General features: G+C 39.0%; 1 protein-coding gene across 1 annotated transcript in view; it reads left to right on the forward strand.

Moving 5' to 3' along the window:
- The window catches only part of EXOC4 (exocyst complex component 4), a 165,404-nt gene that overhangs the window by 110,649 nt on the left and 36,517 nt on the right, over positions 1–18,238 (forward strand). The window contains exon 11 of the mRNA XM_053465553.1: positions 9,699–9,918. Within this exon, the coding sequence (XP_053321528.1) occupies positions 9,699–9,918 (220 nt within the window). The remainder of the gene's footprint in view (positions 1–9,698; positions 9,919–18,238) is intronic.

The raw sequence follows: 18,238 nt of genomic DNA on the forward strand, positions 1-18,238 counted from the left end.
ACTCATTCAAACACCCTCCCCACCCCCTTACCTGCACTGCAGCTCATCGATGCCGCTCACAGACTTCAGCAGGGGGCGCGGCCTCCCTCTGCGTTCTCTAGTACTGCACAGAGGAAGCAGGACTGGAGCAGGGTCATGTGATGTCACGTGAACTCTGCTGGGTTCCGCTTCCTCTTTGCAGTACAAAAGACCCTCCCACTGGTAAGTAGCAGGGCTCTTGTTGTAGCAGGGCTTGAGGTACGGCCCTCGTAAGATTGGTTGACCTGGCCCGCAGGCCGCATGTTGGACGCCCCTGATCTAAATGATGCCACCATGTTTCTTTTCTAAAGATCTTGATACATAAAAATGGGATGTTTCGGTGCATACTGCAGTAAACGTCTTGCACATGTTCTGTAGCACTATTCTAATCAATGACAGCTGAGCTCTCATTGAAATCACTGCCAGTAGTAGCAGCCCATCACGTGTATGCTGTCTGAACACTTATGCTTTGCTACCATATATGTGGTTGGCTGCTGCTTGAGTGACGTAGGTGGGAATGCTAGTGAGTATGTGCAAGTTGTTAACATAAGAATTCTTTTTGGTCCTAGTATAGGTAGCCAAGCTCAAATTTGCATGCAGTTAAAGGCATTGGAGCCCGTGTTAAGCATGGTGGATGGAACTGTTAAGTTGGTAGTTACAACTTGTTTGGGTTTTGGGAGACCAGTCAACAAAGTGTTTTGTTTGGTTTGTCGTTCAAGCCTTACTCAACTATATGGTCACATCATGATGCTGCACATACTAGTGCGTTTATATGAATGTTTATGTGCTAGGAAGGCATATAAATATGCTTTCTGTGCCCCTTGATATAGGGTTGAGCAGTGAGGCAATGCATCCTTTGTGCATCTTTAGGGTATCAAACATGCAACTGGATAGAGTACCGAGATCAAGAAGCAGGGGATTAGCTACGAAATGGATATAAAAACTGTCCTGAGATATAGTGAAGAGCAGGGAGGACTGAACATTGTACTTAAAACATATTAGTAAATATGTGTTAAAAAAAATAATAATAATCCAGGTGATAGTTGATAGTTGAGGTTGTTTTCATGACATAGCTACACTGAGCTTTATGAAATTGCCCACAGGGCCAGCCAATTAGCAAGTCTACAACCTCTGGTTTCAGTATAAATTTTATTTCAGAACCACCCTTAACTTATGGAACAAATTGAGCTTCAAATTAAAGACCGTTGTGAAATCTGGCCTCTTCTTTCATCATATGTAATGGCTATTAGCAGTTGTGTAGTTAAAGAGAATAATCCATAGGCTTTACACAGAGTGAATTCAACTGAAAAGTTGTTACTGAATAACTATATTATTATTCCTCTCATGTCACACATAGATGAAATGTTAAGGTGTCATCAAAGTAGATATTGCTTTATGTCATCACGATGAGTCATTGGCCTGGGGTAATGCTGACTCGGACAGAGCTGCCGAGATCAAGATAACTTACAGCAATAATGGGAAGTCAAAAAAGTTCACTTTTACTTAGCTGCTTCAAAATATAGTTCCTCCTGTGTTATTCCTGCAAACCCATAGTCCAATGATGTGTTCTAGTGTGAAACGATTGCAAAACTTGCATAAAGAAGTAGCTTTGCGCATTCATATACATTTTATAATAATACTACCAGTATGTGTATTTAATTTTAAATACATATTCTTTGGATCTTAATACAGTAACATCAAGATGTGCCATGGTAATAGACTCCTACCCCAAAAGACTGATTGCTGTAATAAAATCAAGAGGGGTTTCAACAAAGTATTAGTTTAAGGGTGTGCACACTTATGCAACCAGGTTATTGCCCCCCCCCTCAAAATTTCCGTTTGTTTTGCAATTGAATTGTTCACATTATACGTCACATTAAAGGTGGAAAAAGTTCTCATTCTTTAACATCACAAGAACCTGGCACGGGGGTGTGTAGACACTGTAAGTCATGGACATTTTGGTAGTCATGTAGCTCTCCTCCTATTCCTGTGTAGATATTAGAACTAAAATATCTTAAATACTACTTACAGTGGCTAGAAAAAATACTTAATGCCACTTAGTGAACACACAGAGTGGGCGACTTTAAACATGCATGGTATAGACATAAGGCTGTCCCGAATATAAGACAAGACCAAGGACCAAAGGTTTGAGGTTTCCACAGCAGACTAGATGGCCTAAATGGTTCTTATGTGCTGTCAATTTCTATGTTTTTCCCTACTGCAGCAGTTGTGAAGTAGTGTTAAACTAAATGGGTGGCTAATTAAACCAACTGCAGCTGTTAATGAACCTCGAGTAGCAGAGTTGAGAAGCACCAACCAGGACTATAATGCTTTTTTCCACTGTGAAGAGCCCTCGTCGTCATTACGAAGCGTCTCAGTCTGTGCCTGCCTAGACCCAAACAGCTGCTTGTTGCCTACCTTTTTTTCCATAATAATTGGTTACAGCAGCTAAGACATTTCATTGCAACATTTAATGCTTTCAAAATTATATTCAGGAACCGGTGGGACCTAGAGTGTACAAATAAAATCATCACAATGTTTTGAAAGAACATTCTCTCTTTTTTAGCTTGAAGACCCCTTTAATTGCTCATATGTAGACATCTCCTGTCTTTCTCCATCAGACACAATAGCATTTATTAGCATTTCTATGCTTTGTTATTTTCAATTACTCGTCTGTTCCGAGTGCCCACCCCGTATAATTAAATCCTTTCAGCTCACAGTTCTAATACAGCTGCACCGAGTTAGAAGTCCATCGTGCTGGCTTCTAAGATTATGTCCTTATACACAAAGCTTTTTAGATTTTTACTGTGTATTCTACACACTATGTGCTCCCTGGCTCCTGGTGAGAGAAGGCAGGTCATTTTTGGGGTGATTTTGGGCTTATTATTCTCTCTAGCAAGTAAACACTGATATCTGTATATCTTATTATAGCTGGAAAATCTTGTGTAGTACATTGTAAGCAGATTTCAACAAAAGCACTGTGAATGTAACGGCAAACCTCAGCTTATTTGCTTTGGACAGGATATCGAAGATATTATGAGGGTATCAATAGTGACAAGACAGATTTGCGGGTATAGTTGGCAGAGGAAGCTGTTGATGATGCTGAAACCATGATTAACACTGGTACATAAAATTCCAATTAGAGGGTTATTAAGTTGAATGTGTCAACATAGCCCGACAGTTAACAAAGTAATTACTCTCCAAATCATTGTTATTTGTACTTCTTTGTCACCACACTGTTTATATTCATGAACAGCTATGGTGGCAGCTTTTATAAATGAATGGACTAAATCTTTAAGGCCTTGTTGAATAATTAAGCTTTAATGTTCTTATGTTTATTCACATACATTTTATATAGTGCCTTGCAAAATTCATATATAACTGCCTGATATTATTGAATTCCAAATGGTACACCTATAGCTTGTCTTTTTGTTGTAAGAACTTTGTAGCTTTGCGCATGCTGTTTATGGGTGATTATGACCCATTCTTCCAGACAGAAGTGTTTCAGGTTGTTCAGTTTGGCTGGGCATCGTTGGTGGACTCCAAACCGTGGATGTGCTTGGGATGATTGTCCTGCTGAATAGTGATTTTCCTCTCAACCTTCAGTTTTTAAGTTGCCTAAAGCAGCTTCGGTATGATTTGTTCCTTCCATTCTGCCTTAGAAATACTCGTACCCTGTAGACGAGAAACTTTCCCACACTATGATGTTGAAACCAGAGTGATGTTTCAGGCATTTGAGTTTTGGCCAAAAAGCTATATCTGTGTGAGGTGTTTGAAGGATGAAAATACAGAAATGTATATCTTAATTGAAGAGAATCCTACCTATTACATTAAAATTTGTTTAAAATGATGCCTTATACCGCTTGAAATGCCAACCTGCCCCCTTGATATGCCACTCTCCCCCCCAGACTTACCAAAGCGTCCCCAGGATTGCCCTCCATGCTCCAGTCTCCCTGGTGTCTAGTAGAGACAGCCGGTGGACATCTGCGTGATGCGCATAGACAACCTCTGCTGCTGCCTGGCACTTCCACCGGGGCTTCTATGACGGAGTGCCGGTGTGACATTACCTTCCGACGCTGCGTCATAGAAGCCCCGGTGTGTGTGTGTGTGTGTATATATATACATATATATACATTTTAGTTCTTCCAGTTAATTACATAAATGAAAAGCATACAACCCTTTCATCCAGACATCCAAGTATATGTCGCTCCCTCTGGCGGGATGGGGACAGAATAACACAGACTACCCTGCAGCCGCTAACCAGCAATCAGCAAATCTTTGCTTATAGCAGAACTTTAAAGTGCTGCTTATAGATTTGTTATGCTGTTGCTATAGAATGTCTAATTATTTGTGCCATTTTTTTCATTACAGTATTATCTGAATTATTACACGCAATTTGATGGCAGATGAGAATGATTTGGCCCATCTAGTCTTCCCAGTTGTGTAGCTACTGTAAGACTTTACTCTTATTCACTGGTTTTGAGTAAGTTAACTATTGGTACACCAGAATTACTTTTTATACATAACCCACCAATGTTTATCCTGTTTTTTGTATCACTACAGAGCAATGTTATATAATTTTAATTTTCCATGGATCTCAAACTGATGTGAAACACAGAGTATTCCAGACTCCATGGTTTTCTTATTTGACAACATGGTACAGGGTATAACCGGGGTATATACTGGGATCATTCAAATAAATTGAGATTAAATGGTCATCAAATTACATATATTCAGAGTATATCTAATTTAATTTTCAAAGCCAAATCAGTTACTGATAGAGCTACATGTGCTTTGACAATTGTGTTCATCAAATCATTTTAACTCTATCATCAGGAATGGTATTCCTTGTATAATTAGCTGCGAATAAAATATTGCAATCTAGAAAAAATTAACCTCTATGTTGCCAGCTTTTATAATAAAATGAGCGTATTAATTTGCATTTCTATTGTTAGGGTAGTAAGCTCATAAGGGACGGAAATCTCTATAATTAGGAACATATTGTCAGTGTAATGCTGTGCGGTTACATGGAAGAATGGATGCAGTGTAAGAATGCTTTCTGTCTTTCATTGCACTACATGTGTACGAAGCGTTGCAACCTGTGATTGCTTCAGACAGCATCTAATTAGAGCATACACTTTACCGTACCAGGCCCCCTTATTTCACTTTCTGTTTAACACCCAATTCCCTTTATCTCTCTTTTTCTGCATCTTTTATTTCGTTGACTATTATAAGAGGAAATGAGGTGACAAGAACCATGCCTATTGAAGCAGCTTAAATGTTTGTCCTTTTGTGCTTGTGTTTTCAAGCAGACTTTTTAAATGAGTCCTTTGTTCTTTGCACTCTATGTGTCCCTTTATTTTTATGATGACAGAAAGCATGTTAGATTTTGGAGAACAACACATGACACTGTTAATGGTATGGAGGAAATGCATCATCTTAGAGAACTTATAAAAAACGGTATCAACTTCATAAAGTGACCTGCACATTGGCGATAGTCACCTACCTAACATTAAAGCAACTGTTTTCACCCACCTTGCGAATTTCTAGTTACATCAAATTTTACAATACATTTATTTATAAAGCGCCAGCAGATTCCGCAGCGCTGTTACAGTCAGAAGAACAATTTAGAAACACATACAATAACAAACTGGTGCAAAGGAGAAGAGGGCCCTGCTCTTGTGGACTTACAATCTAGTTCTGTTGAATGACCCAAACCTTGCCTAGAGATAATTATTTAGCCAAGTAAAATGTTGCATCATTTGTCATGTCATGTGACACAAAAAAAGCAGACACTGGTAAATTGTTGCCATAAAACCTGAAAGAAGTTACTTTATGTGAGTAAACATGTGTGGAGGGAATAATAAAATGAAAGATCTTCTAAGGCTTAGTTGCTTACCATTCTAGAGAGCTCAGTGCATGCCATAGATGGACTACCCAGAGAAGACCACTGACTGGGTGGGTGTGAATAAAGTTTTGTTATCATGTTAGCAGACTGGACTGGAAAAGATCCACCATGTGTGGATATCATATTTCCCTATCTATTGAATTGGATTGTAAAATTACATTGTAAGCAGAACAATGAAAAGTCTTTGTTGGCTTTTATGGCTAGATTGGATAATACAGATAGTTAAACTGGAGAATGTTTCAACCAGTTTGCTTGCAATTTAATGCTTCTCAAAAGTATAGCATCCTACGTGCATATATAGCTAAATCTATGCCCACTACAGTCGTGTAGAATAATTTAATTCTGTACTGTAGTCAGGGGAGTTAACACCTCTGCGCCATACCCCCAGGCAACAAAATGATTGCACAGCACTGAATTCTCACTTCATTCCCTGATTAAGTCCTAATGTCATTTCCATGCTGTCAGATTCCTCTTTTTATTTAATTTGAATGAAAAGCTAAGGGTCTTCATGCTCCAGATTTTTATCTCTGCTCCCAAGACACACAGAGCCAACAAAAACAGATTACGGAATTAATCACAATTTCATGCACAAGGCCTTACTTAACGTCTTTGCCGCCTCCTCCACACCCAGATGAGAACATTTTTGGTATGTTTTTTCTGAAACTTGCCACAAGCCATCAGCAAGTTGGAGAGATTGGGAGGGATAGAAAAACAGGAGAAATCAAACTGATACTTGTAATAAGTACACCCCTCCCATTACTTTATACTGTAAGATCATATTAACTAAAAATAAAACCCAGATGTTATCCCAAACAGGTGCTAATCATAAATGTAATATGTAGGTTGAAAGACAATGATTAACTGAAACCGAAGCAGCTGTGCAGGAGGAATAATCCTGGGTGAGGAACAACTAGACTCACAAACAAGGTGAGGTTGCCGAAGACAGTTTAATATCAAAAGTCATTCACCTTGACAAGACCAAGCACACCAACAAGACACAAGGCCTCTGCCAGTAAGAAATGTAAAGGCAGACAGGTGTTTCAAGATGTTCTGAGAACTTGATTTGCAATGCTGAGGACAGTGGTCGGCCAAGGAATACCTAGCAGTGCCATCAGATCAGCAGATCTACTGTCCGGAGAAGTCTGGTCTGAAGTGGTCTTCATGGAAGACTTGTGGACAAAAAGTCATACCTCTGACTTAAAAAACAAAGCCAAGCGACTCAACTATTCATGAACACAGCAGCAGTTTGCCAAAGTGCTTGAGTGTGTTTGCAGGCAACAATGAAGCATGGGGAGGTTCACAATTTGTGGCCTCCACAATGCTTAGAAGTACGTGCAGATACTTTCAGCGCCATCATATAGTTTTATTTAGTATATTGATTGGAAAGATGTACAGTTTATGGAAGTGACTGGTTCAATTTAATCTGGTTTTAATGGTTACTTTAAGACATTTTGAGTGAAATGTCTGATACTGAAGATGTTAGAGATTGGTTGTAGTGGTTGTTTTTTTTATTTCCTGTAGCAAAGTGTGTCTCTGTTAATGCTAACCCTTCCCTTGATCAATTCTTCCTCTGGCTATGTTCAAGTGTTGGCATGTGTGCGACATATGATGAGCCTTCACTGTTCAATGGAACAGAACGATACAACTTCAGATTGTGCTGTTACTCTAAAACTGGTCCTGTCGGCATGTGAGTCCATTGCATGGTTTGTTTTCTGGCAGGCAGGGAAGGAGAAGCAAATAGGTGGCTGCTGTACAAGCATATGTGGTAATTCAGATACAGAAAATCAAAAAAACAAATGCATTTATTTGAATTAGTTCATGTGGGCTGTTTGGCTCAGGCACAGCACTGTCACCTCAGCAGTGGCAGTGATAGACGCAACATCACAAGAAAAAGTAATGCTAAATTATTGTCACGGAGCTGGATAGTCCGACCAACTATCTCCGCTGACTTGTGCTCCCTTAGCCTGGGACAACACGCTCTTTCCCAGGTTTCCCAGTCACTAGCCGAGGGTATAACCAAAATGAAGACTACGTTATTTTTCACACACATGGCTGGGTATAGCCAGCAAAGCACATTAACATAAATCAAGATACAAACCTCCCTCTTAATCTGCCTCCCAGAGACAACAGGGTCAGTAAAGGGAATAACAATACAATGGAGTCCCAACCTCTGCCTGCCAGAGATAATCCCCTCAGCAAGTGATGAGATGATATACTTCTTGGGGGTAGACACAGAAGTCTTTACAAAGCCAGGGCCCATAGCCAACAAGGAGGAGGCTGGCTCTCAGGCCTCTCCAGTGGCCCCAGTGATGGAGGGTTCCGTCACAGTTATCTCTAAGACAACAAAACTCTTTAGGCTAAAACGAAATTTAAGGGTTCAACCTTTGATACTGAAGACCTCAACACTCATTGTGTCCTTTTTTCCATTACCTTTTCATAGGACCTCTTGGAAAGTGTTTTACGTGGTGAAAAGTCTGGAACACCCAGACTTGCTAAAAGGATTGTCATGCTTTAATATAACTCAGGGATAAATGTAATGCGTGCGTAAAACCAATAGTTAGCATCAGGAAGTATGGCCCAGAAGTACAGGTGTTTCAGCAATTACTCTCTAAATTGCTTGTATTGAGATTCGCAGAAGAAAGCATCTGAGTGTTACAGTAGCCGGACTGAGAGTCACCAACAAAAAAGAGAGAGCCAACATATTGGGCAAATAGCTCTTTCATTAAAAAAAAATCGCTAAATTATAACCTTACCCTACATATTTGACTAATGCAAGCTATGATCAAAGGAATGCAGGTCACCGGGCTCATTTGCGAAACTGCCGGTGGCAGTGTGGTGTGAAACAGGAACAGATCTTTCCCTGTCTGTTGTTGATTTTTGTACATTATAAAGATATGTCTTTTTAAATGTACTTCATATTCACATTAATCCCATACATGTGTATTTCTGCACAACTTTGCTTGCTATTAGAATATAGTTTGTTTAATAGATAACGCTTGGTTTGTGTTCCTGATGTTTTTATTTATTTTGTTTTCTTTAGCAAATGAGGTGCCGAATTTGGGTTCCCATTGATCAGCTCCTCCTATGTGGAAGCTAATTATACAATCGGATGGTACTAATAAAGTCTGACATGTGTCTGCGGGTTTTAATAGAATGTCTGCACATACAAAGTAGGAAGTAATTGGATTGACAGACACAAAGCCAGTTATTATGCCATTATTATCTGATTTGAAATAAGCCGGCAGAAGCGTGTGCAACTGTAGCATAACTAATCTGATAATAATGAAGTCCGCTCTCCCAGAAGAGAGGGCTTCTTACAAAGAACTTGAAAATAGATAAGTGCCACTTGGCCCATGTGGGCTTCCCCATCTTTTTATTTAATCTGTAGTATTGCAGACTACTGGTTTAAAGACAGACACACAGCTACTTTAAAACACTTACACATCCCACCTGGGAAGTGTCATTCCAATGATTAACAGCTTATGTTCGAGAAATAGGTTTTAATTACGTATAACATGAAAAAGTGAAATAGTTTACTTCTGTTTAACCTTTGTAGTAAATTCAACCCCACCCTCTACTCCATGCATGCAAATATGTATTAATATATCTGGTGTATGTGCATATATGTATGTCCCTGCTTACTTCGTTATTTAGCAAAACAAATCCAGCACTGTTTTACTTTAGTCATGTTGACCACAGTTTGAGACATCGATGTTCAATCCAATGTTGGTCAATTGGCTCATAATCCACCCATTGCTATTTCTCTCCCCAGGTTTATCCAAGAGATTGAACATGCAATGGGTTTGGGACCGGCCAAGCAGTGTCCTTTGCGTGAGTTTCTCACCATATACATCAAGAATATATTTTTACACCAGGTCTTGACAGAGATCAACAAAGAAATTGAAGGAGTCACCAAGGTGTCTGATCCTTTAAAGATATTGGCTAGTGCTGATACCATGAAAAACCTTGGAGTTCAACGTCCTCTATTACAGGTAGGAGGGAATTTATCCTTTTACATATGTATATGTGTGTGTGTATATATAGATATGTATATATAAAACAGCTTTTTTAGTCAATCTATAAAATGTATTTGATACGTAAAACCAAAGTCTGGTATAAATGTGCACAGGTGCAAAATGTTGCTATAATTCGAGTCACAGAAGATGAGGGGTTAGGAAGGATGGAGCTGATAATGAAAAAAGTGTTCTACTTCTAGCCATTTTTAATATTATTATTTTCATCATTCAGTGGGTGTCCCAAGTTTGTTGCATTAAAGTACAGTAACTAAAATACAGCCCTGCACTGTGAAGATATTGTGTGAAAAAACAGTTGCATATCATGCATGCTATGGTGATCCATTACTAAGTAATGTATATAATACAATAAAGAATATGGCTTGGCTCCACAACTGCTAAACCATGACCATTTAAATGCTCTAACAAATGTTCAGTTGTAGGCGGCAGGTTCACATTTAGTCAAATATGTACCATATGATATGATACAAATAAAATAGAAAAGAAACAAAATGTAACAATGAGTTGAAATGGAATCATGTAGTGTATTATAAGCACGATGCATGGAAGGTCACGCAGCCCATGAACATTACCAGATGCCTACGTTAGGCTGCCGAAACAGTTTACAGTACACGTGTAGGAAATGGGCCTGAGGTCTTGTTGTGAATTCCATTGGGAAAGGCCACAGTTTCATATTCACAAATGCTGTGTAGTTTATATAGAGTATAGCATGCATAAGCCTCCAACCATTTATAGAATTTGACATTTGAAATTACACTCCTCTTCTCAGCAGGTTTTGAGAAGCAATTTTACTTTGCATTCACAATTTTTCATAAATGTAAACACTTGTTTTGAATTCAGAGCCAAATGCTGCTTCACCTCCTAATAGATAATGGAGGTTCTCCTCCACCTGCATGGTATTTTCATAAACTGCTCCATGAATATTTCTGTTCCCTTCCTTTTGTAGTACTGTTTTTCACTTGTATATTCCTTGTCTTATCTGTACCCTGTATCAATTATTCTACCGCCTTCCCCCATTTTTGTTAGATTTCTTCTCATTCCTCATTTTCTCCACAGTAGAGTGCATTCAAGAAGCGCTTAGTAAACTAAAATCTTAGGTCATGTGGAAACTCTTGTAAATCTTGATCTTCTGAGTCTCCCCGTTACATCTAAATTGGGTCACGATCAATTCATTTTTCCTTGACATTTCAGCAGCCCAAACCCCTCTTGTTCCCGGACCTTATGTATACCTCCTCTCTGTTGCCCCATGAAATGAACAGCTACAGTGTGGGTGATTTAATCAGGATCTGGTTGGAAAGATTTTAAACACTTTCCTCTGTAGAACATTTCCCTGGCAGTAACCCGTGTTCCCCTCCGATCGACAGACTGTGCCCTTGTTTCTTCCCAAGCGGACACATTGATTTTCTTGTCATGGTGGAGTTCTCACTTCTGCGGATCCAAGCACTAATGTTGTAGCGAATTGTCAGCTGGAGTTGCAATCAATAGCTCCCCACTGTAAAGTTTTTTTGGCTGTAAAAGATTTTTAAGCTTTCCTCAACTGATCTATCCTCCGTATAAAAAATATATGGTTTTTATATGTTTGACAGAGCTGAACATATAAGGCTGTACTTACCAAAACCAAGAATAACTCTATTTTACAGGTGACAGAAGACAAAGGGCCTACATTTTCATACAATCTCACAAGCGGATGCACAGTGCTCATTATGTTCAATTGAGTTGTCAGGAGACATTCCCACCGATCATAGAAACATAGAATTTGGTGGTACATAAGAGCCATTCGGCATATCTAGACTGCCCATTTTCTCCCGCTTTAAAAACCTCAAACCTCACATAAATGTTATGTATGACCAAAATGTAGCTGTTTAATTTTTTTCACTACATATTTATTTTGATTGTTTAGAGAAGTTCTGTGAAAGCTTCTTTTCATCTTCTAGTAATTGTATGCATCAGAACTACTCTTAATCTTCCTTCCCATTATAGTTTACTTCACTAAACCAGAAAGCCGTATCTGTATTATGAAAGCCTGATCCTTTACTTAACTGACCTAGCTATGTATTATGCAGGGCCAGCTCAGCTCTTCATGTAGGAGAAATGCACTGGGGTATAGATATACATAAGAACTTTTTAAATTTGCTATTCTTGTTATTTCTCAAATATTACACCTTTCATAGACCATCACAAATATTCTGTGGTTACTTGATAATGGAAATGTGTTTATATATATATATTTTTTTGTTTGTTTTTAAGGGCTTTGATTTAGTCCATGCTTGGCTGCAGATGGTGGTTTGCAGAGGTCTTAGCATGTGGAAAGAGAGAGAGAGAAGAGAGATAGTTCTCTTCAGGTGGTGGTTGGCAGAGGGCTTGAGTTGGTTCAGGAAAACTTATGCTGGCCCTACTCTGACCTGTGTTCATCAGGGGGGGGGTTTAATGCATTTTCTTGAAATGACTGAAGCTGAATGTTGGTCGCTTGGATGCCTTTAGTGCCAGCTGCCATGAGAAAACACTGAAAATTGCTTTTGCTGCAGAGCTTGCTGAAGGGCACACATGGGAGCCCAGAGCCATGTGTTTTATCCTCTGAAAGAGACTGCCCTGGCATGCATACATATATTTTAAAAAGGACTGCCTCAGCATGCAAACATGCATTCAAATATTTTTAGGTTTGTGTTTCTGTTGCTCATGATATTGCTTATGTTTTAATCTCATTAAGTATTCTTCAATGGCGCCTTCTCATTTAATACCTTTTATTTGCCTTTTAGATGTAATTGTTAAAGATTAATATCCCCTTCATAAATTACTATTTCTGCTGCGATCTGCCCAGCGTCCTGTATTAGATATTGGCTGCAATATGGTACTGCACTGAAAAAGTCCATATGCAGCTAGCATGCTAAGTGTTTGCTAAGCATGCTTTTTTTGTCACCTGAAATGTTGAGGTATGTAGTCAACCAGGTGGCTACTTGATTCTGCATCCTGTTGTTATACACCCCCAGAATTTTAGGTGTCCGAATCAGCACGCCCAGGTTGGATTGTGGCTAGAGGCCGGGGTGGTACTGACAGACAGTAGCATACAGGGCCACAGACTAACTTTCCCACCTTGCGGCGCTCAATTGCAGAGAATCCCAAGGTGGCCAGGTGGGATTTGCGGTGGAGGTCTGTGTTGTTGGAGCACAGACCTCCACTGATATTACATATCTCTACGACATCAGAGGGACAGTGTCTGGAAACCAGGACACTTGGGAGGTATGTATTTTTTTCTGTGTATTTGAAGATATTATGTTTTGAAAGAGCCACATAAGTATGCCAAGGTTTCCGCTTCTAGAATGCTTTATTGTTGGAGAGCCATTATGTATAGGTCTTAGAAATATGGGATTTTTTTTTCTACTTTTGTGCATTACTTTTTTTGTCATCATTCTTGATAATTTATTCTTATACTCTACGATTGTAAGTTAGATTTATTACCGAGTTAGTGGATGGAAGAAACCTGACAGTTTTATAAAATAAAATGTATTGTGGGTTTTTTTTATCTTTATCATATTTATTGTATGATACACTTCAGTCATTTTTATATAAACCATTATCATTAGGAGTAATGATGCTTGTATTAAGTCCCCATAAACATAATACATCATAGTTATCTGGACTTTAGTGACCTTTTATTTGACTGAACACATTAGGCTGGTTGATCATTGTTCCTTGCAATGTACGCAGCTTTATAAATGAGATCTTATTTATCTGCTAATAAATCAAACATATTCTATGCTGAATGTTATTTGCTGCTGGCTCTATGCAGGAGGAATTTAACCTTTTAGGCATACATAATAAGATGTGTGTAATGTAAAGGGGAAGATTGGCGGAAGCCTTTAGAACAATTTGGAAAGTTTCTTCCATTCCTGATTTTTTTTGAGTATAGGTGATATTGTGATATAAGGCAGTGTGCCAGTTTTGAATTGTGGTTTAGGAAGCTCTGCTGATCTAAGGTTTCTGACCAAATCCTGATATTAAAAAAGGTAAGCTGTTCCCTGACATACCGCTGACATTTGCATGAGGCAAGGCAATGGTTTCTGGAACTCAACTTGCAAAAATGTGCTGCTTTGTATAGTGCTAGTCTTTACCTGCTTTTGCCTTAAAATCAAATCTGTAAAACATTGAGCAGTGGAGAACTCATCCAAACATAAGAAATACGTTTTCTTAAGGCATTAGGGATGTTTATTAGACCCTAGACAGAGGTAACCCTGACTGGCCATGAGTATGTTGAGATGACCCATATGTTTTCTAAGAGTGTGGGTATAAAAAAAAAAAGTGGTGTTCATTTTTTTTATGATATGTTCATTATTTAGTATGAATAATGAATATGAAATGAAAAGCCACATTTTTGTATGTTAATGCTATGATTGTCACAAAAGTAAGCTGGGGTCACCAAAATACCCCACAATAAATCACTATAGGTGTTTTGAGTTTGAAAATACATTATATAGTATGCATAGAATTCCCATATCTTTCTGACAATCATATGATACTTCTATCATATTTCTACTTCTATTATAGTTATACTTCTACTTAAGTCATGACATTCCATGCCATCATGATTTTTTGGCACACATTTTCATGATGGCATAGAAAGTGATAATGGAACAGAAGCAATGACCCACCTCCCCTGATGTCCCCCATTGTAGGGGCTTTGTGTTCGGTTCTCCAGCTCCAAAATGACACAATATGTGCATAGATATTGCCGAATATGCTTCTATATTTTAAACTGCAAAAATTAAAAATGTAGTTAAACAGTGTATGTGTTACAGTTTTTCTTTTTTCATAGAAAGTACTTATATTTAGTTTATTTTAATTTAGCTGTCATTTTGAACTTGGCGACCTTTGTTCAGGTGACATCTCTGCACTGTGGTTGCTGGAGCCGTCCTTTGGTGGAAGGATGACCCATTGGCCCGCTGTCAGTAATTGCTGGAGGAAGCAAATAGCATGTTATATGCCCTTGTAACAATCACACTCCTGCGCTAGAAATCCAGCTGTCAATCACCTGCTCTCCAGTTAAAGATACATCTGCCATTCATTTTGTGCCCCCATTCATTTGATGATCAGATCTGCAGGCATAAGAGAGTGGAAACTGCATTAAATGAAACTTGGCATTGCATCTGATCAGGGTTGATGAAACGGCAAAGGGGGGAAAAAAGGCTATCAGAGCCCACAGGGATTTGATTTATTTCACTGCTGTATCCAGTGCAATATTTGCAGGGAGAAAATAAAACTCCTTCTTGAACAGTGTGTTGGCCTAAGATGAGAAAATTGATTTGAAAGGCATTCGTACCTGCCTGAGGAAGAAGGAATGAAGAACATTTTAATGTTATTTTGCCCAATTAAATTGTTAACCCATATCTTGACTCCCCGAGGGTTAAAATGAATCCTGTAAAACCATCAAACATTGCTTTTACTATTACAATGCCAATGCACAGGGCAGGTTTTATAGGGAGAATTTTTTAATGCTTAGAATCATTTATTCTAAAATCATTTTAAAGATATGTTCCAAACCTATTGAATAACCTATAAAATACGTGCCTTAATTAAAATAAAAACTCATTACAAGTGGCATATAGTACAGGTTTGTTGTGTGCCTATTTCATGTCACTCATGTAACAGCTCTATTTAGACGGCATTATTATTTTATTTGGAAGGTAGATCTCTTTTATGGAGCAGAGAGAAGGGTAACACCTATAAATACTTGCAGCAAGATCCACAGCAGGGATGCAGCCTCTGCCACATCCGCAGTGCAGTTCTCAGCAGCAGCTTGCGTACTGCAGCTGGCAGGAGAATCATCAGGTGTGTTAGCAGACAGCTGGGCAGCTTTTATTCTTTCTCGAGTCAGATCTGCTGTGCTATTTAATTGCTTGCTCAAGTCAAATACATTTCTGTGAATTCTAGCTTTTCATTTTTGGGTTTTTCCCCCAAAGGTAACCAACAATTTTTAAAATCCTAGGGTATCTTGACAAAATGTAGTTGTTTGCATACCACGGTAAAGATTGTCATGTGAAAAGGCTTTTTATGTCAGTGACCTGGAGGTGGTAGTTCACCAGAGAAACCGCAGCTTCACAACATAGCTGCATGACATCCACCTGGGAAATTAATATTTACATCACCTGATTCAAGGCGCATGGACAACACTTCATGGGGGCCTTATGAACTCCACAGTTGAATTACATTACTTACACAGGATGTAAAAACACAATCTCTGAGTTATCTGTCTGATTCAGCTATAGAGTGTACCTGGCTTGTGCAGTCTTTTATGAAAGAAAAGCATTGTAGTCTTGGAGATGACATTTTCATCTATTACAATCTTGGTGTACTTAATGCAGTTCTTAGTATGTGTTTTCAGGTCACCAGACCTTTCAACAACCTATTTTAAATGCAGTGTGCACACAACTGGGGGCTGGCAAGCAGACAGGCCGGCTGGCCTAGAGAACGTGGGCTGTTGCCACTTTGCAGGTCCAAATTCTTGAAACAGGGCAGATCTGACGCAGACTGGCCTCTGTGGGGTCAGGATCTCAGTGGGGTCGCATAACACAAAGCTATATTGTCTTACAGTAGAAGCACACCAGCTCACGCTTCATGGAAGCGGGGGTTAAGTCAGGCTCCAGATATGAATGAGTATGGGTTTAGTGGGGGGAAGGGCCAGGGGGTTTATTGGCCCCCATGGCTAAAGGCTGCACACCTATTCCTCATGTGTTATTCAAAGTATTATCATTGGCAATGTAGGAGTTATTAGCGGTATTGGAATTCTCTGTTTCTCGGCTCCTGCCGGAGTGAGGGCAGTAGGTGCTTAGTCAGCAGAAGGTGTCAGTGTATAATGAATGACTAGCTGCAGCCCTTCCTTACAGACAGGTGAATCTGCATTGAGCAGAACGTCCCAGCTCTTCCAGGCTGCCAGCACCAGTTTCTCCCTGAGCTGCTGACGTGTTGATTTATAGATGAGCATCTCTTTCCTAATGGGAACTGCCACCTCGGGTCATTGGAGCCCCCTGCTAGTGAGACCCCATCACGGTTGGCATTGGGAATAATTAATGTTTGAGAACATCTTGCTGGGGACTTAGTGTGTTTCAGCATCTCAGGAAGTGGCTGTAATTAAATACAGGGACAGGCATGTGGCAAGTTCTCCTAGCCAGGCATACTTTAATTTAAACCCAATGAATCATTTACCTTTTAGTTATTTTTTCCTATTGTTATTAGTCATTTCAGACATTATAAGAGAATACCCCTAAAATCCGATGACGTAACTGTTTGTGTTATATGACAGAGCATTTTAGCAATTGTAGCCTAGCAGCAGATGGATTGCTGGTGTTTACGGTCTGTGGAATAAACTTGCTTTTGCCAAAATGTTGTACCATAAAATATAGATTTCCCGTTCAGTACTGTTGTTATTTATTGTTTTATATAGCACTATCATATTCTTTAGCGCTGTACAATGTACAATCTTGCTTACAGAAACAAGTGAGAAGAACTCTTCTCAAATAAGCTTCCAATCTAGAACTGGTGCTTCCATTTGTTTTTTTATTTTTACTAACCTAAACCACAAATTGTGGAACCAAAGACCACTAGTCCTACTTTCAGTCGTGTTAAAACCACCTGCAAGCTGAGTTGGATCTGCAGAAGCCTTCTGGGAAAGTGCGGAATCTGAGCCACATTAAGGAAAGTTCTTTATAAGAGCTCATTAGTTTTTTATGTATTTTGTATATATTTATTTCATGCCAGAATAATTCCGTTTTACCCTGTTGCAACTGGATATCTAAAGATGCTGGATAGGTTTTGTAACTGTTTACGCCTTTTCCCTTTGCCAACACTTGCGCATTGAAACGTTTTCCCAGTACCTGTGTAAGCACATGCTCAGGGCAAATATCCGCTTCCAAAACCGACGGAGTTCAACAAATTAATCTGCGCACATTGGAATGATGCCTGTGCCATAAGGCTTGAAAAATTGATACCTTAACAATAAACCTTAAATGATTGCCCTTTTAAAGGGAGATTATCATTGTAAGAAGTAAACTAAGAACAATTACATTGATTGGTCATGTGGATAATAGTATGTAGCTATATATTTAGTATGTTCCTAAGATTTAACAGCGATAATATTCCATGGTAACATTTCACTGAAACCTTTACCTTTATGGAGTTTTCTACATGTCAAAGACATATTTTCATTTTCTTTCCCAGGTTAGCAAAAAAAAATAAAATATATATATATACCTATATATATATATATTTTTATTATTATTATCTCGGT

The sequence above is a fragment of the Spea bombifrons genome, chromosome 4 (genome assembly GCF_027358695.1).
Source record: "Spea bombifrons isolate aSpeBom1 chromosome 4, aSpeBom1.2.pri, whole genome shotgun sequence".
Classification (NCBI taxonomy): Eukaryota; Metazoa; Chordata; class Amphibia; order Anura; family Pelobatidae; genus Spea; species Spea bombifrons.